Source organism: Triturus cristatus, chromosome 11 (assembly GCF_964204655.1).
Source record: "Triturus cristatus chromosome 11, aTriCri1.1, whole genome shotgun sequence".
Lineage (NCBI taxonomy): Eukaryota > Metazoa > Chordata > Amphibia > Caudata > Salamandridae > Triturus > Triturus cristatus.
In genome coordinates this window covers 579488910-579511391 of record NC_140594.1, presented here as the reverse complement: position 1 = coordinate 579511391, position 22482 = coordinate 579488910, and the positions used below count along the sequence as shown (strand labels likewise).

The following is a 22482-nucleotide window of genomic DNA, read 5'->3' as shown; positions in this document are numbered from 1 at the left end:
CTCACGTCAGCTAGCTGCAACTCTGTTTTTGTTTTTTTAATCAAGTGGATAGCCATTCCCAATAAAGTCTCATTTTTGGATTATCCAACTTGTTTTAATCACCCACACGCATTCACATCTACACCACTAGACCCCTCACACGCACTACACCATACGGCCAGGAACAGAAGATCTCCGCTAAAGAGCCCCTTTAAGGGTGCCCGTCGGGCATTGCAGCGCCGACCCGACGAGGAGCAGGTCCATATGATGAAGCATGACACCTAGCTTGCTTGGTGTGTGAGGACCCTAGTTCCGACTAGAGGAACTCCTTTCCTCTTTCACACGGTCTCTTTGTCACTTACACCCTCTCTCTCCCTCTATCCTGAGGAACTGCATACTCTTCATTCTTTCAATGCTAGCTTTGATATCAGACTATCAACGGTCCATTTTACATGCTTCACTCCAATAGTAATGTTACATTCACTTTTTTTACTGTCAGCCAGGGACCTCTTTTTCATTTACCCTTTTCTGCTCTTTTTGACGGAAGATTCACTCCTCAGTATTGTTTTTGCTTTCTATTATTAGCTTTGTAAAGATTCTTTATACTGTATATTCTCCTGAACATCCATTGTGTTTATTCTCTAATACTTCCCTCACAAATAGTCTTGTTTTGTACTCATTATCTACCTTTTAAAGAACTCTGCAACTCATGTGGGTCTGGTTGGTGCTACATAAAACTGCATTAATAAATACAAAATACTGACTATCAAATAAGGTGGCACAAACCGTATGGAGGAAGTGTGGGTAGCTTACCTCAAAATTTATAGCTGAAGAAATACAATCTGTGTTACTTTATAGAGATCTGATACCCCTGATACCCTCTATTTAGCTGAGAAGTTGGGACCCACTCCATCATGATTTGGAACACTTCCCTAATCTCAGGGCAGAACCATCTCGTAGTCCCAAAGTATGATCTCATTTTCAAAGGACAATTACCCTTCTGGAATAACATGGCTAGGCAATATATACCACTTGTTATGGATTGCGTGTTCTATGCTCTTCAAGGTCTTTTGGTTCTAGCCGCACCATCAAATACTCACCTAAGACTCGCCGGAAAAATGCCAGAACTATCCTTCTTGCATACTCTATCTCTGGCTCCAGTGTCAGCGGCAACTGCAGCATGTGGTACTTCCATGGGGCAATGCCCATTCCATCGAGGGTTGCCTCCATGTCCTCAGCTACTGCTCTCTCTCCAAGCAGTAAAATGAACAAGATGACATCCTTGCAGTCAGTAAGCTGCGCAAGAGCCATATGCTTCTCCTGCTCCCAATGCCTGGTGCCTCCCGTAAGTACTACCAAAAGGCCCCTCAATCTTCCAGGATAGTCATGCGGGAAGCCAATCTCTACTGCCCATTCCAAGGCACGTGTCAGAGGGGGTATGTAGGGCCAAGGTTTCAGGGCCCTCTGCATGTGATGCTTCATGTCCTCTCGTGTTATGTGTCGGGTAAAGCCGAACTCCAAAGAGTCATTTTCCAAAAGGTCCTCTTCAGAAAGACCATTTTCCAAAGGGTTCTCTCCAGAAAGTGTACGGATTCTCATGGCCCACCTCTGAGATCCTGTTTGGAGAAAAGAGATTCTTGTGGTGTTTCCAGGGTGCTTGGGGTGAGGAGAGATCTTTAGACTATCCAGAACAGTGCCGAGGAAGCGAGACACCATTTCAGCACTGACAGAGGGTGAGTTGAAGGAGGTATCCACCAAAAGACGCAAGTCCATGGGCAAACGCAACGGGTTTGGTACTGTCCTATTCAGGCAGTCTCCGGGTTCACAAATATCTGAGTGACAAAATGAGATTACAGATTAATCAATAGGAAGATGTTCAGATTCAAACCCCAGAATCACACAACAGAAGACAACAGAGCATCGAACCATCAAAAGCCACTTGCTCAAGATGCAGCACTTGGGTAATAGGAAGTAATCAGAACAAGAGACTCTGCCAAACGTTCTATAGTAGTGAGCTCTCAGAGAGAGTTATATCTTTACGTAGAACTTTACAGTTTTGTGGTATCCAAGCACTGGCAGAAACACAGGTGATGAGGTTAGGATAGTACAGCATACAAACAAATTACAAATTTCATGTTTGTTATTGTGTGATAACATGCAGTACTGTATTAACAATGCAGTGCACAAGCAAACCCATTCTGGATGTGTTCATTATTATGTGTTAACATGCACTAATCACAGTATAATGGCCAGACACACACATTCTACACTTCTGATGATCATTATTGTAATACAATATGCATTACGAACAGTTTTATGCGCAGGCAACCAAATGGCAGATTTTTGGGGAGCTTACAGTCCTGAAACACTGTTCCCACAGTCGTTTGCTTTGCATCCTAAGCTCTGTGTAGGCAAATGAAAGAGTATACACTGTGCACTAAAAACCCATTCAGCCACTGCCTTTTCCAATAAATAATAGACAAAAACAAATTCACCTTGTCAGGAGGATGGTAAAATGCTTTTGGGGAGTGTATTACGAGACCCTACAACTAAGTTATCTTCGACAATGGTCTGGTAGATACTGTATCTGCAGATTCCTCACCTTAATATACACCCTTGGGTCCAGTCTGGATCAAAAACATCTCTCGAGCACCTCTAGGTTACGCTGTGTAGCTTCATACTGGCTCCGTAGTGCCCCAGAATTGGGGCTGCATATAAGTGCTACTTCTGTGCCTTGGCGTCAGTGTAAGAAAGTGCCCTTTTTGACATGGTCACCCCCACTTTTTGCCCTAGTACTGATATTCTTCGACTGAAAGGGCACTGGTTCGCTGCTAACCAGGCCCTCAGTGCCAGTGCTCTTTCCCTAAAACAAGGTATATGTCAATTGTAACCCAATTGGCAAGGACTTTAGAACCTCTGTAAGTCACTAGTAAATGGTACCTCTGGTACCCAGGGCATGGGTACTAAAGTGGGTGCCTATGGGCTACAGAATGTATTATGCCACTCAAGGGGACCCACACAAAAACTGCATGCAGCCTGCCAAAGCAGGATGCATTAATTGGTGCAAACCATTTTGAAAACACAACATGGCACACTCCCTGTGACCCATGCCCATGTACACTGCATATACTATATGTAAGTTACTCTTACAGCAGGCCTTAGAGCCCTAAGGCAATGTGCATTCTATTATATCCGAGGGCACATCTGCATGAGCATATGCCCCTGTGATGTCTGGTTGTGTTACCAGATATTGCAAGTGAGCAGGCAACCATCTTAAGGACATGCACTGGGCAATGGCCATTATGGGTTACCCAGCAACATGATGGCTGCACTGAAACCAATGGTGTCTGGTATCAAATATCTTGTCTTAATAAATCCACACTGATGCCAGGGTTGGATTTATTATGACATGCACCGAGTGGGGACCTTAGAGGTACCCCATGAAACCTACCAGTCATATGGTGTAATGACTGACTGAACTCTTCCAGCCTGCCGCCACAGACGAGTTTCTGACCCCCTGCTTGGGAGGACCAACGCTCTCGGATGTCAGGAACAATGCCTTCCCTGGAAGAAGGTGATCACACCTCCTCCAGCAGGGTGGCTAGTGCATTAGCATAGCAAGGCTAGAGACTTCAAAGCCTACCTGCCTTTGATATGTGATCCAAGCTTCCTCCAGACCTGGAGAATGCCACCCCCTGCCCTGGGACCAATATGGCCAATTTGGCACCAGAGCAGACGGAAAAATTAGCTAGGCAAGGCTAGAGACTTCAAAGCCTACCTGCCTTTGATATGTGACCCAAGCTTCCTCCAGACCTGGAGAATGCCACCCCTGCCCTGGGACCAATTTGGCCAATTTGGCACCAGAGCCGGCGGAAAAATTAGCTAGTCAGTAGACGTGCTGCACTATCAGGCTAGGCACACCCCCTAAGGAGGGCCACCTGAAGTGGACACTTGAAGATGTGTTTCACCACCTTGTTTTTGGTGCAACTAGGAACTCTGGTTCAGGTTTATGCCCACTCTCCACAGCAAGCATCAAGAATTGTTGTGTCCAGCCAGGACACCACCAACCTGCCGACGAGGGACATCAGGATCTCCAAGGTCATCACCGATAGTGACCCTGCAGCTTTATTTTCTCCCTCTCTCCAGGTCACCAAAACCAAGTGAGAGCCTCTGACTCAAGCGACCCACTGAACAAAACACCTCTGCACCTGAGCCCCCAAGCCAGGGTCCGTGCTCCAGAGACCCTCAAGAGCCAAGTCCCCCTTTGGGTTCTGCCAGACTGGTCCCCCAGTCCCCACTTGTAGCCTTTCTTTTTGCAGCTACTTCTCCATTGACTTTACAGAGCAGCACTCAAGGCTACCAATGTGACCAGCACCTCTGTACCCAGACACACCAGAGCAGGTAAAACCAAACTGCTGGTGGTTTCTTGGACCTTTTCCCCTAAGCCTCTTAAGTTCAGGAGAAGAACCCTGTAGGCCATTTGCAAGGATTTCTATGTTTATAGGATAACATTACAGCGTTCGAGGCTCATACCTCAAAAACCATTATTCAACTGTATTTTCTATTTCTATTAAAATCGCTATCTCCAAAAGTAATTATCTTATCCCGATTAGCTCGGTGACTTCATTTAAATAAAAATCTGTGTTATTTGATTCGAGTGTGTGTCTGATTTAATGACGAACAAGTTACTTACCTTCGGTAACAATGATTGTCTAACAGACATATGTGAGTTATAGATTCCTTACCTTAGAATTACCCCCAGTCGTCAGACTGGATCCGGAGAATTTCTTCTCAGCAGTACCCCTGTGCGTCGGTAGGTGGCAACGGTCGACTCCAGGTCCGTCTTCGGCATTGGGTTCGCCAGGATGACGCCGCGGTGTCTATATAGATGCCACCCCTGCACCCTGATGTCAGTTGTGACATGACTTTCCACGCCAGTAGTGCAGAGCCATGCAAGACACTGACCAAAGGTGCACTAAACTAGGGCCCTGCAACGGAGTCCCTGTACCTAGAAGTCAGTTCACAGAGCGGGGAGGATGGGTGGGGCAGTAAGGAATCTATAATTAACATATGTCTCTTACAGATACATCGTTACTGAAGATAAGTAACTTGTTCATCTGAAAGAGACTGTTAGTTATAGATTCCTTACCTTAGAATAGATACTTCAGCAATACCAACCGGAGGAGGGTCTGCGAAATAAGTTCACATCAGAAAATCCTGGAGGACAGAACGGGCAAAATAGCTGTCCATCCGGACTTGCCTGTCCAGGCAGTAAAGTCTGGTGAACGTGTGCAAGGCTGCCCATGTGGCTGCCTGACAGATGTCTAGGAGTGGAACTCCGCGAGCAAGAGCAGTGGTGGCCATAGTAGCTCTGGTAGAATGAGCACAGAGCCCCACTGGAGGTTCCTTCTTTGCCAAAGCATAGCAGATTTTTATACAAAGGACTACCCATCTAGAGATGGTCCGCTTTTGAATGACCCGACCTTTCTTGGCACCCACATAGCAAACGAAGAGTTGATCGTCCACCCGGAAATCTTTTGTGCGATCAAGGTAGAAATATAGCGCACGCTTGGGGTCCAGACGGTGGAGTCTCTCCTCCTCTCTGGGAGGGAGCGGAGGTGGGAAAAAGGTGGGCAAAGTAATGGCTTGTCCAATGTGAAAGGGCGTTACCACTTTGGAAAGGAGCAAAGGCCTTGTCCTAAGCACCACTTTGTCCGGATGGACAGGGAAGAATGGGGACTTAGAAGAAAGAGCTTGTAGCTCACAAACTCTGAGAGCAGAGGTGATGGCAACAAGGAAAGCTGTCTTCAGAATGAGGAGCCTGAGAGGACAGTTGTGAAGAGGCTCGAAGGGAACACACATAAGTTAGGTTAAGACCAAGTTCAAGTCCCACTGGGGCATTACGAAAGGAGAAGGAGGAAAGAGATGAGTAATGCCCTTGAGGAATCTCAGTACAATAGGGGACTTGTACAAAGATGGCTGATCTGAAAGCTGAAGGAAAGCAGAGATGGCTGAAGGATAGCCTTTAAGAGTGCTCATGGCAGAGCCCTGCTGGGCCAAAGAAAGTATGTACAGAAAGAGGGACAGAAAGGCGATCCACAGCCTTTGCTGTGCACCATGCCACAAACTTGTTCCATCAACAGGCGTATACCATTTTAGTGGAGGGACGCCTGGCTGCCAAGATGACGCTACAGGCTTCGGGAGGAAGGTCAAAAGCTGTCAACTGTCGCCACTCAATCTCCACGCAAGGACGCAGAGGCTCGACAGGATTGGGAGAAGAACCCTCCCCTGCTGCTGCGACAGAAGATCCTCCCGAAGAGACAGTCGGAGTAGAGGATTGATGCCATGCTCAGGAGCTCTGGGTACCAGACTTATCGTGCCCAGTCTGGAGCCGCAAAAATGACTTGAGCCCGGTCGCGCTTGATCTTCTTCAGCACTCTGGGTTGAAGTGGTACAGGTGGAAAGGCATACAGAAGGCCGCAGTTCCACTCACGATGAAAAGCTTCACCGAGAGAAATGCGCATGGCCCCGCGCGCATGCACAGTTCATGCAAGATGTACGGTGAAAAGGAAGAGGGCAGCCCGGGGATGCCGCAATACAGATAAGTGATTTTTTATTCCTTTAAATTATGTTTAAGTATTATTTTATTAAGGAGAGTGAAGGCGGGTGGCGGAGCGGAGTTCCAAGGAGTTTTTCCCCAACTCCGTGGACCTCCGCATAGTTGCACTCTGCCAGCTCCGCCCAGGGTTTTCCAGTAGACGATCAGGGCTATGGTGGCGGATGCCAAAGAGAAGAAGTGGATTACCCACAAGGATCACAATAACAAAGAGAGGGTGAGGGAAAATCACTCTTGTTCCCACTGGCAAACTAATTAAACAACAGAAGAGTGACAAGGGAAAACGGAACAAAAGGAGAGAGCAACAGCGTGGGCAAAAACCAAAAGGATTTGTTAAAAGAACCCTCACTCACCAACCTAGTTGGTGACATGCTTCATCATTGGGTTCCCACCAGAGAGGCCGAGTGCCTCTCTGGTGTGCTGCGACGCCTGGATTACAGCGGAGCTGGTTTTTGAATGGGAAAGTGGAAGTGAAATTAAAAGGTAAATGGTTTTAACCAACAACTAATTTAATCCTGGCAAACCAAAGACCAGTAAAAACAAGTGAGTTGGACCAGAGCCGGTTGTTTAGGTTAACCAGAGCTTGTCCAATTTACAATAAGGTCGACATGTTTCTGCTTTTCATGCCCAGTCGGCTAAGCATTCATCAGGACCACATGGACCCCCACGGCGGTATGCGCACGCTAAGGCGCACCCTAACCTGTGGAGATCAACTGGTAAAACTTACAGTTCTACCGTAAAGCCATCCTACTATTCCGGGGCTAGTAACGTCTGTAGGAGAAAGAACAGACAAAACACACATAAAGGAATAAAGAAACATGACTTTGTTGGTTGCATTACTATCCTTTACGTGATGAGTGAACAAATAATTTGGTAATCCCGTGCTGTGGAGCGGAAGTGGGTGTTAAATAGCAATTTCAGCCAAAGAACGCCCTAACCCGAGTATTACTCGTCATTGGCAGGGAGCCTCTAGAAATATCAAGGACGTTTCTATGGGGCTCTGTACACTAGTTGTGCCAGCGTTAAATTCAATGGTGGTGTGTCAAATCAGCAGGCATTGTGAAATCGTAGTGGCTGTTTTGCCGCTGTGTATGCCGAAGAAATAGCGGACTCGTGGAGGTGATAGGCATGCTGAAAACGAGCGTCTGTGGTGTTTGCCAGGCGCCGTTGCTCCAGTGCATGTCTAGCATTAAAAGTTATTAAAAACAGCAGCATGGAAAAATAGTGAACCTCTTACTCATGTACTCGGTGCTACTAACATAATGGGTCCGAGAGGGGGGTAGTGAGCTATAGTATCTGTCAGGGTGGAAAACAAACAAGCAATTACTCATGTTCTGTTAAGATACTAAATGGGAGATAAAGGGATCCTAGGATTGTGACAAAAAGGTACCCCAACTTACTTCCATGCTCGCACACTCCCGCGATCAACCTGGATCTGACCTGCTCGGCCCGGATGTTGGTGAGTGAATGGGGAACACGGAAGTAAATACTCCGTGGCTCCCGTCACATGATTGCCCCTACGTGCGTACGCGTGTGACGTCAGCAAAAGGGGAGGAGGGGGGGGGGGGGGGGCGTGTGTCAGAATGTGAAAACCAATGCGTGCGTTCGTATTGGTCCTCGCTTCGTCATAGGGAAGAAGACGTAACCATTTCAACTAGCGAGCTTTATCCAGCGTGTATTGTAAACACTCGGAACAACATTTCTATGTACACCGGAAGGTAAATAGTGCGTCTGGTTAGTAAAGGGGCTCATTTCAATAGTCAGACTACTTTTTAAGAATCTGGTACATATAATATCTTGTCATATTAGCTGCCTTAGGGTGATCTCAGTAAAATACATCTACAGTCACCTTGATGTTAGGCTGCAGATGGAAACATTGTGAAATAAGCTACACGGAGGCTATTTAGGCACTATTCCAAACTGGATAGGCTGGGTCAACAATTCAGTGCTTTAATATTGAACTCCATGGGATATTGTCATTCAAACCAATAAGGTGAGTGGATAGACGGTAGACCCAACGTTGTTCTTTTTCAAAGAGTGACTGTTGGGTGTTCGGTCCAGGCTTCAATTTTTCAATGACTGTCCACTTTAGGTCATTTGTTATGTGGTTCAACTGTAAAAAATGTTCCGTAAGTTTAGTGCTTAGCTTGCGACAACGAATGGTGCTGCGATGTTCGCAAATGCGCTGTTTAATTTTTCTACTTGTCATACCGACATATTTCAGTCCGCATGGACAGGTGATTAAGTAGACCACATCAGTGGAATTGCAATTAGTGTGCATTTTCTGCATCCATTGTTTTCCTTGTTCAAGCATTAGGTATTTAGAAGGGGATGTCAAATGGCAGACGCTGCATGAACCACACGGGTAGTGGCCAACAATTGGGGGAAGACCCCACGCACTGACATTAGACTGGTCCTGATTCTTATCATGTGCTTTAGGGCGAGTGTGTACCAAAGAATCCTTAAGGCTTCTTGCTCTTTTGTAAGAGAACAGGGGTTTTTCCCAATCGTGTTTGCTACTTGTTAAAATGTTCCAATGTTTCCTAATGGACTTGCTTACTGCGTTTGATGCTGCATTGTAAGTGGTAACGCATGTGAGAGGTATGGAGTTCTGGTCTTCTCTCGTATGAACTTCCAAAAGGGCCTCCCTGTTTTGGTTGCGGGTTCGTTTGTTACTCTTCGAGAGGATTTTATCAGGGTAGCCACGATCTTTCAATTTCCAAGTGAGTTCCTGTGCTTGTTTTTTGTATGTAGAAACTTCACTGCAATTCCGTTGGAGACGTAGATATTGACCAAAAGGGAGGTTTTCCCTCAATGGGCGAGGGTGGTAGCTTGAAAAATGTAGCAAATTGTTTTTTGCTGTAGGTTTTATGATGGGTTCTGGTTTGTAGAGTATTGCCTACCCTGGTAATGACCACAACCCAAAAAATCATCTTGTCTTTGTCATGAGTATGAGTGAACTTAAGATGAGGATCACAAGCGTTCACCCAATTGTAAAATTCCAGGAGGGATTCTTCCGATCCCTGCCAAATGATCAGTACATCGTCAATATATCTTTTCCAAAAGAAAATATTTGACGAAAAAGGGTTCTGTGGAGCTAGGATGTACTTGCATTCAAAATCAAACACATACAACCCTGCTACCGAAGGCGCGAAGGTACTGCCCATCGATGTACCAGTTGACTGTAAAAACAGATCGCCCTTGTATTAAAAAAAAATTGTTTTTAATGCGAGGGCAGCACAAGTGACCACGAAATCACGTGGAGTTGTGTAGCTCCAAGTGCTAGACTCTAGAGTGCTCCTGATGACATTGATAGTGTTGTCCTGTGGAATGCAAGTATAGAGGCTTTCTATATCCATAGTCACCAGGAACATTCCCTGTCATAAGCAGCAGTGTCTTGAATTACTACTCCGCCACCCTTGTCTGCTGATTTTATTACGATGTTAGTGTTGGATTGCAAGGAGTGTAAAGCTTGGAACTCGCTAGCCTTCATGTTCTTAAAGCGGTTCGGTTCAATGAATGCTTCAATGTCATTAGAAACTGCCTGTTCAAAGGCTGTGATCTCAGGCGGAATTGTATAGGGGGGAGGGGTAAAATTAGATTTTACCTTAAGGCCTGTATCGCTCAATTGAGGCTGAGTATTCTCTGGAGGCTGTTTTTCAAAGAAACTCTTAAGCTTCAGTTTCCTAAAAAATTCCGAAAGTTCGCATTTAAGTTTAAAGCACCCAAAACGGGCTGTGGGTATAAAACCTAACCCCTTTTCCAGGACTGAGGTCTCATCAGCTGTGAGGGTCACTGAAGAAAGGTTCGTGATCAAACTCTTTGATTGCTGGGGCCTGCTCGTTGAGCCATGCTCCGCGTGTTGTCCCCCACTGTTTCGTCTTATTGCCAGTGGACTTGAGTGGGACCTCTCCTTCGGCCTCTGCCTCTTCTGCCCCTCTCTAAAAAAGGGGGTCGGTATTGGTTCTGTTGAAACTGGGGATGAGGTAGAAAACCGGGGTTCCAACCCATCATAGGGTGGAACGGTGGAGGTTGAAAACGTGATTGTTGGAAGGGAAGCCAGGTCTGGTTGTTATATTGTCGTCTATTCCTTCCTCTTCCTCGCTGGCGCGCCTTATAGCTGTCGCCACTGGAATCACTCGCAGTGGAACCATCAAGTGAGCTGTCAGTACTGTAATCATTCCTCACAGGCGGGGTGTAGTCTGGACTGGCATAAGGGTATGCTCTTGTGTAGGACCATTTTGCCAGATCTTTTTGGAATTTTTGGGCTTTGGATTGAGTGAGGGAATCCTTATATTCATTCATTTCTTTGTTGAGTTCATCGAGCCGTTTCTTGTAGCCGGTTAGAGTGGTTCTAAAGTGAGTTTCCGTGAGTTGGATCTCTACCATAATAGCCTCCGAGAGCCTTAGAGCTGTTTTTATGATGAGCACCAACCAGTCCCTGGTGCAGTGCCAAGCGATCTGTGCCCATTCTTTTCTAAATTGTGCATCATCTAGAAAAATACGAGGGGCATTTGTAACTAGCAAACCCTTGGGTGCTATGTTGTTTCTGAGATATTCAGTAAGGATTGTGCCGTGAAGGATGGTACGTATCCGCCCTCTTTTTTGCTCACTGAGTTTATCCCACTCTGTGGTTTGTGAGATAGTTTGAGCAATCGAGGGGTCAGAGAAGAGTGAGGGGTCTGCCAGCAAGGCATCCACTTCCTCATTAGAGTACGAGAGGCCAAGATTATCCATGCTGCTGGGTGGGAAGAGTCGCTAAAAATAGGCAAAAAAAGGGGAAATACCCTTGCAGCTGTGCGCTGCAAAATATCACAATAACAAAGAGAGGGTGAGGGAAAATCACTCTTGTTCCCCCTGGCAAACTAATTAAACAACAGAAGAGTGACAAGGGAAAACGGAACAAATTGTAAATTGGACAAGCTCTGGTTACCCTAAACAACCGGCTCTGGTCCAACTCACTTGTTTTTACTGGTCTTTGGTTTGCCAGGATTAAATTAGTTGTTGGTTAAAACCATTTACCTTTTAATTTCACTTCCACTTTCCCATTCAAAAACCAGCTCCGCTGTAATCCAGGCGTCGCAGCACACCAGAGAGGCACTCGGCCTCTCTGGTGGGAACCCAATGATGAAGCATGTCACCAACTAGGTTGGTGAGTGAGGGTTCTTTTAACAAATCCTTTTGGTTTTTGCCCATGCTGTTGCTCTCTCCTTTTACCCACAAGGATGCCAATTTCTTGATGAATCCAAAGCCAAGGACTCTGGCATTTTATATCTTGCCGAAGATTCACAAGGCACAACATCCACCCCCAGGTTGCCCAATTGTGTTGGGGATCCAGTCGTTACTGGAGCCGCTCTCACAGTTCGCAGACTTTTTCTTGAGGGAATCCATCATAACTCGACCCTCGTTTGTCCAGGATACAACTAACATCTTCAACTTCCTGGGCCCTGTAGACTATGATCCTGAACACCAATTTTTGGTGACAATTGATATCGAATCCCTGTATACCAGCATTCCCCAAGATGCCATGCTGAAGGCAGCAGCGCGGGCACTTGGGGTGCAGGATTGGTTTTTACTATACATCACCATCCTTTGTGTTGCAGTGTGTTGAGTTGGCACTCACACGTAACGTTTTTGGCTATAAGAACCAGCTATATCTTCAGGTCTCCGGGACCTCTATGGGGGCCACCTTTGTGCCCAGTCTGGCTTGCATTTACGTCAGTCAATTTGAGGAGAACTTTATTCATCATGTCTCCAACCCCTTACTACAGAACATCTCTCTTTGGAAGAGGTTTATTGACGATGTGTTGTGCACCTAGACTGGGCCAGAGGACAAATTGTATGACTTCCTAAGATGCCTAAATGAGGCAGATAACTGCCTCCATTTTACATGGACCATCAGTAGGCATTCGGCTGTCTATTTAGATCTGGAAATTGCTGCAATTGACAATAAACTCCACACTACTGTCCATCAAAAACCCATTGATAGGAACTCACTGTTACATTATCGCTCCTTCCACCCAAGGGCCTTGCGGAACGATCTTCCCGTGGGTCAGTTTTTCAGGTATCGAATGTACATGGAACAATCTGAGGACCTGATGAAAAGGCTTGAAACAGAGCGTATCCAACTATGGTGGTAAAACGGGCATGCAAGAGAGTGCTCAACACTCCTCGTAAGTCATTGCTAGAAAGGAATGAAAGACACAATGAGGCCTGTCTACCGGTGGTCACCAATTTTGACCCCCTGTCTACTAAAATTAGGCAGATTATAAGAAAGCACTGGACTTTGCTGGACACAAGTCAGACCAAGATGCCTCCCCCAGGTTTGCATTTAGAAGAGCAACTAGTCTAAGAGACCGGCTGGTCCACACCCGCCCAATCCAAAATAAAAGAGAATCAGGTATACCATCAGGGCACTTCCCATGTGGGAGTTGCATGGTGTGTGATCTCACGCAGGTGTCCAAATGTGTCCAGTTGACGAACAGCAGAACTTGGCATCTAAATAAATTTAGCAACTACGACACCACAAATGTAATTTACAGACGGACCTGTGCGTGTGGATTGCATTATATTGGCCTCACATCCCGTAAAGTGAAGGTGAGGATAAAAGAACACATTAGCACCCTTAAGGCAGGGAAATTGACTACATGATTGGTCTGGCATTACCAGGAGCAGAAACATAATTTCAGGGATCTGAAATGGACAGTGCTGGAGAGAATAGTGGGAGGCACGCACAGTGCTGAAGACATACTGGTCAGGAAGGAGGCACGTTGGATTTGTACAGAAAAGGTGGATCAAATAGGTTTGAATGACTGCATTGAGTGGAACAAGGTGGGCAGATAGGAACCTGTCCTGCTTGAGACATGCCTGGGATATTGGCATGTGACGGGCTATGGTGAGATGAGTCCGTATTACAAAAGGCATGCCTGCGGCGGATAGGATGTGGTCCCCACCACGATTTAAACAAAGGCTAGAATACATGGTGGGCAGGAGGTGTGTACATAAATAAACGTCTGCCGATGTCTGTGTTAGTCTGCACTAAGTGCTTAATACCTACATTATGATCGTGGGGGCATCGGCATGGATTTCGGAGTTATAAAACACACTGCAGCCATACATTTATTTATTGTAGGGAATGCATTATAGGGAGGATCGGGAAAGGCATAGAGTGTGATGTTACACCACACCACACCTTTATTATTATTACTCGTTTGAGGTACACCACATAGGACACCTAGGAACCCATATGGGCACCAGGGGGTAGTGGTAAAACTAATCAGTCGTAGTTAGAGCACGATTGATACAACCAGATAGAGAGTAACATACTTCCATCCTTCTTAATAAGTGCAATGTTCAGAAGTGCAGATGTTCCAATGCCTGTACATTACACCAGGAATGCATATAACTGCCCGAGTAGATCAACTTATTCTGGCAAATGTGTCGATTTTTTGTAAAATACATGAAGTGTACAACAGGCTCTTTTATTAGAAAAAATAAAAAGAAGGCTTTAAGAAAATTCGAAATCATGATAAAGTCTAGATAGAAATTGAAAATGTCACAATCCAGGCAGCTGTTGGGTGTAACTAATACCACTCCAAGATGGCACCCGTGTGTGAGCAGGACTTGTACCAGTGTGCTGTCTCACACTACGGGGTGAGCGTGAATGCTGACTGACGTCAGTACAATTGGTCATAGTAGCAATAATTGAACAATATGGAAGAAATAGTGGCATTCACAACACCAAATTTGCAATCTTAACCTTCAACCTTCCGGCTCCATCCCTCGAGTCACTTAACCTTCAACCTTCCAGCTCCATCCCTCATCCCTCAAGTCACTTGAGGGATGGAGCCGGAAGGTTGAAGGTTAAGATTTGTCATTTTACTGTGAGGGATCTTTTGACCCACAGTTTAACTACGGATGATCGTACGTGTACTCTTGGCCGCACTGGTTCCCACTAATTAGAGCTCCGTTGAGCCCACTCTCCCTGACTGCACAGCCTGATTCTACATGCTGTTTGCCAGATTAGGTGCTCCTTTCGCACTGTCCTGATGAAGACCCTACTCTAAGGATCCAATCACCTTGAACTTCTAAGGGGTTGAAACGTTGACTACTACTAACCATTATAGAAGCTCTCACGACTGAAATTCATTATCAGTGTCTTCAAATGCTATGTGTATTTACTGGAACATTTGGCCTGTGATAGGCCGGAAAGGTTTCACTACGAAAATTTGATGTATATATGTTACATTACCCCTCCCTCGTCAATTACCCTCACTCACTCACTTTGACCCAGAACACCCCTATCATTCCTTTCCCAACACTAGAGCACCTTTGTTACAAATATATTCATGACTATAGATGCATGAGCAACTGTGTTGCCTATAAAAATGAATGCTTTGAAAATAAATCACATTCACTGCGGATTTTTGCAAATTTGGTGTTGTGAATGTCACTATTTCTTTCATATTGTTAAATTGTTGCTACTGTGACCAATTGTTTATTGTACTGCAATTTTGACCCGGGTCTGGTAGCATTTCTGGTAACCCCATTGATAATTAACGACTGAGGTCAGTGGGCTGGCTTCCCGATGTCTTTCCGGGACGCGCTTCATGCTCATTAAGGAGCGCATGAGCACTCTCAGCGTCCTGAAGGATTGCACGACAGAGACGGCCACTTGTGGGGTAAGAGTATGGTAGCACGCATGTGGTGAGTGGGACTACCAGGCAATGGTCAATTAACAGCGTGATACCGCCGGTCACGGCAAAGTACGGCGTAGTGCTGTGGCGATATGATTGGTAGTTCTCCAGAGACCGGAGTAGTATAGAATACAACCAGTGATGCTTTTAGTGTTAAACTAATGTACCGCGAGGCTGCAAAGGATTGGAATATTACCCAGCAGGATAGGTTTATGGATGTGAGGTGGGCACTCACTGATTACAGGGTGAATATGGGTGACCCCCAGGGGACATGGTCAGTGCAGATCAATTAAAATGTATGTATATATATCCACAGGTTGACGAGCGGCGACTGCTACTTTCTGCAGGGGATGCATTGCTAAAAGTTGTGTGTGCTCCCCTAATGGTGTGTTGCTGGTACGAACTCTGTTAGCAAACACCTGGTAAATATGGCATTACCTCATACATTCGCATGCATTAATGTCTTGGTAATATTGCCAGTGAACCACAATTTCAATGTGTGTGCTTTATTTTTTTTAATAAATATTTTTATTGCAGTTTTTTTAACTTCCAGAATCACAGTAAAATCATGGCAGCAGTTATACATCACAGGAGTTCAATGTGTGTTTAAATGTTTGGCACCATCTTTCTTTTATTGTTTGTCAATCACCATAGGTTGTGTTTGAAGCATCTGTGAGGTGGAGATCAGTCCCCAAGCCCTCATGAAAATGCTGAAAATAAGTGGCAATGAAACATGTTGGCCTTTCTAACTGAAATAGTCTAACACATGCCATTCTTTTAATCGGAGTGTGATCACTGCGATCAATAAAGTATGTATACCTGCAAGTGAGTCACAACTCATTTTAGTTTAGAGAAGCAACTTTCTTCTTTCTCACCACGGGGTCTGATTGACTAAGAATGACATAAGCTTTGTTATTGCATTCTCTTCCACATTCTTTTCTTTTCTTCACCTCTAAAAATTAAGACACTACCTTTTTTCTTTCTTCACGGTCATGAAAGTTACCAATGAAGATAGCGTGAGCAAACTGGTGAGTACCAATTAGCAGCTCCCTTGGTGATGCTTATGTGAGGTACTTTCTGACCTCTCACACTTTTTTCCTAGTTTTGCTCATGAAATGAGGTGTTATTTGGTGTATTGACAAACATTTTAAATTTGAACACTGGGAATTTGGTATGACTGGCACCTTGGCGAAGCCAGCTTCTTGACAGAAATAGTTTCAGACTGCCCAAGGTACTCTAAAAAAGAATAGTGTTTCCCCATAATCAGGTCTTGTGTATTATGACACTATATAAATAGCCAGCTTCCTACAGTCAGTTCCTCATTTTTTCCCTTTCCACACCATCAGACTGGGAGCATGAACAGCTGTTGGTACCAGCATGCTGATTCCTAATTTGGGTTTTTTCAAGATATTAGAAAGAGGCCTCTCCACGGAACTGGAAGGTGGGTGGACAGTGAGGAATCTGCGGTTAGAGCATCCACCTGAAAGTGCGTTATTGAAGGTAAGTAAAGTTTTTTTCGAAAGGATACTTCTAACAGCAGATTCCTCACCGTAGAATAAATACCGAAGCAATAGCTCCGCCGGTGGAGATTCTGTGGAGTGGACTCAAACCAAAATGTCTTGTAGGACAGAGTGGGTGAAATGTTCTTCTCCGTGTCAAAGCAGTAGTGCTTCATGAATGTATGCACTGATGCCTAGGTCACAGGCTGGAAGATGTCAAGAACAGGCACTCTGAATGCCAATGTAGTGGTAGCAGCCTTAGCCCTGGTGGAATCTTCTTTTTGGCAATGAATAGCAGATATTAATGCAGAGAACTATCCAAACTTTCTGCACAGCCTTCCCTTTCTTTGCCCCAGAGAACCCCACAAAAAGCTGATCGACCACATGTTGTTCTTTAGTACAATCAGTATAAAAGCTTAAATCCCTTTTGTGGTCCAGCCAATAAAGCCTTTCCTCCTCTTTGAGAGGTGATGGGGTATAAAGCAGGCTGGTAGTGTGATGGGTTGACCACTGTGGAAGGGAGTCACAACTTTTGGCAAGAATGCAGTCTAATCCCCAACTTGTCAGGGAAAAAGGTACTGCAGGCGGTTGCACAGACAGGGGCAGAAGTTCACTCACACGACGAGCTGAAATAATAGCAATGAGGAAGACAGTTTTTAAAGTCAGGAGATGCAGCTAGCAGCCAGGCATTAGCTCAAAGGTGCATACATGACAAAATGAAAACCAAGTTAAGGTCTCACTATTGCAACACAAACAGTTTGAGAGGAGACTTGTGCCAAACCATTTAATACGTTTCAATACATCAGGTTATTTAAACAAAGTTGGTTGGTCAGGTAAACAGAGGAAAACTGATAGGGTCAAAAAATAACCTTTGATAGTGCCACTTGCAAGGTCTTGCTGGGCCAAAGTCAAAAAGCTTGTAAAGGGTCAATCTTGTGGATGTCACACAAGGCTTCAAACTTGTACCAGCATCCAGCATAAATGGACTTCATTTGGCAGCAAGGTTCAGAGGAGAAGTGGCCTAATGGCCAGCACTGCCAACTTTAGAACTGAGGAATCAGTTTCGAGTCACAGCGTCAGCTCACCATCTTTTTTATTCTGGGCAAATCACTTAATATCTCTGTATCTAAAAAACAAACAAAAAAAACTGATCCTGAGTAATGTAATCTGGTGCTCATGTAAAGCACTCTAATGCCATATTTGCGCTATATAAAACTGTTAAAAAAAATTACATTCAGCACTTCAGGTGGCAGATCAAATGCAGTCAACTACCCCTGCTCTATCTCCATGCATCGAGAAGTAGATTGCGTATATTTGGGCAAAGGACCCAGATGTGCTGGTGTGACAGAAGATAGACTCTCCGCAAGTGTTAGCATAATCAGATGCACCTTGGGATGTAGACACTGTCTATTGAGCTTGCCCACTCTGGCGTTCTAAGACCTTGTCAGGTGGGTCTCAAGCAGGAAAATGCCCAGACGCTTCAACCAACTCCAGAGTATCCCATATGAAAGCAACATAAGTTACATGAGCTCAGGATGGGTGTTGTAAAAAAAGGATTGCAATTTGAACAGCATACAAGGCGCCATCATATGTGCTAATGACGTCACTAGCACTTATGGGAGTGCCTTGAAGTATGTAAGCTCAGGATTTGCTAATGACATAGGTCAAAAATGATCTGAAAGTCTGAGGATCTAGTGTGGAGAGTGGTCACCAACACTCAGCAGTACTTTAGGAACCCTTGCACTGTAAAAAATGAACTACTTATTAAAGTACATGGCTTTCTAAAGTGTGAAGATGACCTCAAGGGTGATGGAGGCATGGTGTGCATCTAGGGACATCAATCCGCATTCCCTACACCTTTCTCAGGTTCTTTTATCATTGGCCCAGCAGGGCTCTGCTCTGGGCATGGTTAAAGGTTACTTATCGGTCATTTCGGAGTTTTTGCAGCTGCCAGACCAACCTTTTTTGTTCTAGTCACCTGTTGTGGCCAGGTGCCTCAAAGATTTGCCACATGTTTCCTCCCAGGCCATTCTTCAGGGATTTAAACCTTGTTCTAAAAAGTGTTCGCACTGCTTTTGTAGTGGCCATTACATTGGCCAGGAGGAACAGTGAAATGCAAGTACTCTCGGCACACACTCCCTACACCACTTTCTATCCGGACAAGCTGGTACTCCGGACACTTGCCTACTTCCTTTCGAAGGTTGTGACTTCTTTCCATGTAGGCCAGACCATCAACCCTCCCTACTTTCTGTGCTCCACCTCACATTTCCATAGAGGAGGAGCGACTCCACCCTTCTGGACCCAAAAAGAGCGTTGTCGTCCTTCATTGATTACACAAAAGAGTTCCGGATGGACGATCAACTCTTCGTAGGGTATGTAGGGGCCAAAAAAGGGAAGGCTGTGAAGAAGTGGACCATCTTAAGTTGAAAGTACTCTGCATAAAGATGTGCTATGCATTGCTAAGAAGCAACCCCCTGAGGGCTTGCGTGCTCATTCTACCAGAGCCAAGAATATGACCTCTTTAGTCCATGCAGACCCTGAACTGGACATTTGTCAGGCAGCAATGCAAGCATCTTTGCATACGTTTACCAAGCACTACTGCCTGGCCAGTCAGGTTCGATGTGACGGGCATTTTACCCATTCAGTCCTGCAGGACTTTCTTGTTTAAATCGGTTTTGCAGACCAACCTCTGAGACGGCATTGCTTGGGTATCTATCCTAAGGCAACAAATCTGTGGAAAGAAACCTCTATATGATAAACAAGTTACTTAACTTTGGTAACGCCTTACCTAGTAGCTACTTTATATAGTCGCAGATTTGTTACCATCCCTCCCATCCTCCATGCTTTGCAACCTTATTAGAGTGTAAGGGTCACCCTTATTATGGGACTTAGAATTTTACACCTGTGTCAGTCTTCATCGTAGCTCCGCGCTCCTGGTGTGGAAGATGTCAGCGAGCCAGGGTGGCTCCTACACAGGCTCCGCACACGTCATTTCTGGTGCAGATGCCGCTGACACGAAGCTGAATCACGTCACCTAGGGAAGTACTGCTTGAATCTCCCGGATCAAGTCTGATGCCTGGGGAATATTGTATGGTACGGAATCTGCAGCTAGAAAGTCTCTATCAGATAAGGCGTTACTGAAGGTAAATAATTATTCATTATGCATAAAGATCTGCCATATATGCAAGCCAAGAAGCTGATTGTTGAATGCTTACATCCTCATTCCACCAGAGCAAAGGCTGCTAAGCCTGCGCTGGTGTGCAGTGTGCCCATCGTAGACATCTGCCAGGCTGCTACATGGGTGTTCCTAAACATCTTCACAAAACACTATTTTTAGACAACCAGGTCCAGCGGTATGGACATTTCACCTGACCTGTTCTGCAGAACTCCTGGTCTAAGTCATTCACAGACCCACCAACAGGAGAGGTACTGCTTCCAAGGTGAAGAATCTGCAGTTAGAAGTATTTCAGAAGCACAAGTTACTTACCTTTGGTAATGTCTTTCCTGGTAGAGACTCTGACTGCGGATTCCTCACTGACCCGTCCTCCTCCCTGTTCTGCGTAATGGACTCATACAGCCTATTAATAAGATTCCAAACTTAAAGATCTTCACAATGGCATAGTCTGATTTCTGTGGACTACGCATCCAACTGCCCATACATAGATCAGAAAGACACTGATGTCAGTATGTGGAGGTGGTGTATATATAGGGGCCTCAACATCACATCTAGGTTGGAATGGACACGATGTGGAGTGGCACAACGCCAACGCAAGGGGTTTGCTTTGAAAAACTTTCTGATCCAGTCTGGTACCTGTGGAAATTCGCAAGTGGAGGAATCTGCTGTTAGACAGATTCTCTACCAGAAGAGGTGTTACCAAAGGTAAGTAACACTACACTCTTTGTCATACATATATGTATATATCAAACCCAAGAATGCCCTGCATATAAGCTCGCACTCCAAAGACAGGTAAGTTGCAACAACAACTTTATTTAGACATGAAGCAGGCGTTTCAGTCCGTGTTCTCCTTTAAAATTTGCCTGACGCTTTTCAAAGATCACCATCCTCTTTTTCAAAGGCAATGTTAAAGTTCCAAAAGCTTTTCCTGCTGCAAATCCGCTTTCAATGTGAGAAGTTTTCAAAAGCGCTCCTGCATGGCTTTCACTACAATAGCTCATTAAGCTCAGGTGTGTCTTTGCAGAGCATTGCGGTATTTGTAGTCTTACGGCATTTTAAGAGAAAAGCCCTCCAGTGGGCAAAGACTGAAAATCCTGCTTCCATAGCATTTCAATACCTGTATTGCCCATTCGACCTGGCATAATTCCAAATCGGGGACCCATCATTTTTCGGGCGGTGCCGTGGCTCCACGGCTGGACCTGCCGTGCTATTATATCAAACCCAAGAATGCCCTGCATATAAGCTCGCACTCCAAAGACAGGTAAGTTGCAACAACAACTTTATTTAGACATGAAGCAGGCGTTTCAGTCCGTGTTCTCCTTTAAAATTTGCCTGACGCGTTTCAAAGATCACCATCCTCTTTTTCAAAGGCAATGTTAAAGTTCCAAAAGCTTTTCCTGCTGCAAATCCGCTTTCAATGTGAGAAGTTTTCAAAAGCGCTCCTGCATGGCTTTCACTACAATAGCTCATTAAGCTCAGGTGTGTCTTTGCAGAGCATTGCGGTATTTGTAGTCTTACGGCATTTTAAGAGAAAAGACCTCCAGTGGGCAAAGACTGAAAATCCTGCTTCCATAGCATTTCAATACCTGTATTGCCCATTCGACCTGGCATATTTCCAAATCGGGGACCCATCATTTTTCGGGCGGTGCGGTGGCTCCAGGGCTGGACCTGCCGTGCTATTATATCAAACCCAAGAATGCCCTGCATATAAGCTCGCACTCCAAAGACAGGTAAGTTGCAACAACAACTTTATTTAGACATGAAGCAGGCGTTTCAGTCCGTGTTCTCCTTTAAAATTTGCCTGACGCGTTTCAAAGATCACCATCCTCTTTTTCAAAGGCAATGTTAAAGTTCCAAAAGCTTTTCCTGCTGCAAATCCGCTTTCAATGTGAGAAGTTTTCAAAAGCGCTCCTGCATGGCTTTCACTACAATAGCTCATTAAGCTCAGGTGTGTCTTTGCAGAGCATTGCGGTATTTGTAGTCTTACGGCATTTTAAGAGAAAAGCCCTCCAGTGGGCAAAGACTGAAAATCCTGCTTCCATAGCATTTCAATACCTGTATTGCCCATTCGACCAGGCATAATTCCAAATCGGGGACCCATCATTTTTCGGGCAGTGCGGTGGCTCCACGGCTGGACCTGCCGTGCTATTACATCAAACCCAAGAATGCCCTGCATATAAGCTCGCACTCCAAAGACAGGTAAGTTGCAACAACAACTTTATTTAGACATGAAGCAGGCGTTTCAGTCCGTGTTCTCCTTTAAAATTTGCCTGACGCGTTTCAAAGATCACCATCCTCTTTTCCAAAGGCAATGTTAAAGTTCCAAAAGCTTTTCCTGCTGCAAATCCGCTTTCAATGTGAGAAGTTTTCAAAAGCGCTCCTGCATGGCTTTCACTACAATAGCTCATTAAGCTCAGGTGTGTCTTTGCAGAGCATTGCGGTATTTGTAGACTTACGGCATTTTAAGAGAAAAGCCCTCCAGTGGGCAAAGACTGAAAATCCTGCTTCCATAGCATT

General features: G+C 45.2%; 1 protein-coding gene across 2 annotated transcripts in view; it reads right to left on the bottom strand.

The window, feature by feature from the left end:
• Window positions 1-22482, bottom strand: part of LOC146785119 (uncharacterized) — a 578200-nt gene that overhangs the window by 134492 nt on the left and 421226 nt on the right. For both annotated transcript variants that reach the window (XM_085633808.1, XM_085633809.1), the window contains exon 28: window positions 1080-1811. In XM_085633808.1, the coding sequence (XP_085489934.1) occupies window positions 1080-1811 (732 nt within the window). The remainder of the gene's footprint in view (window positions 1-1079; window positions 1812-22482) is intronic.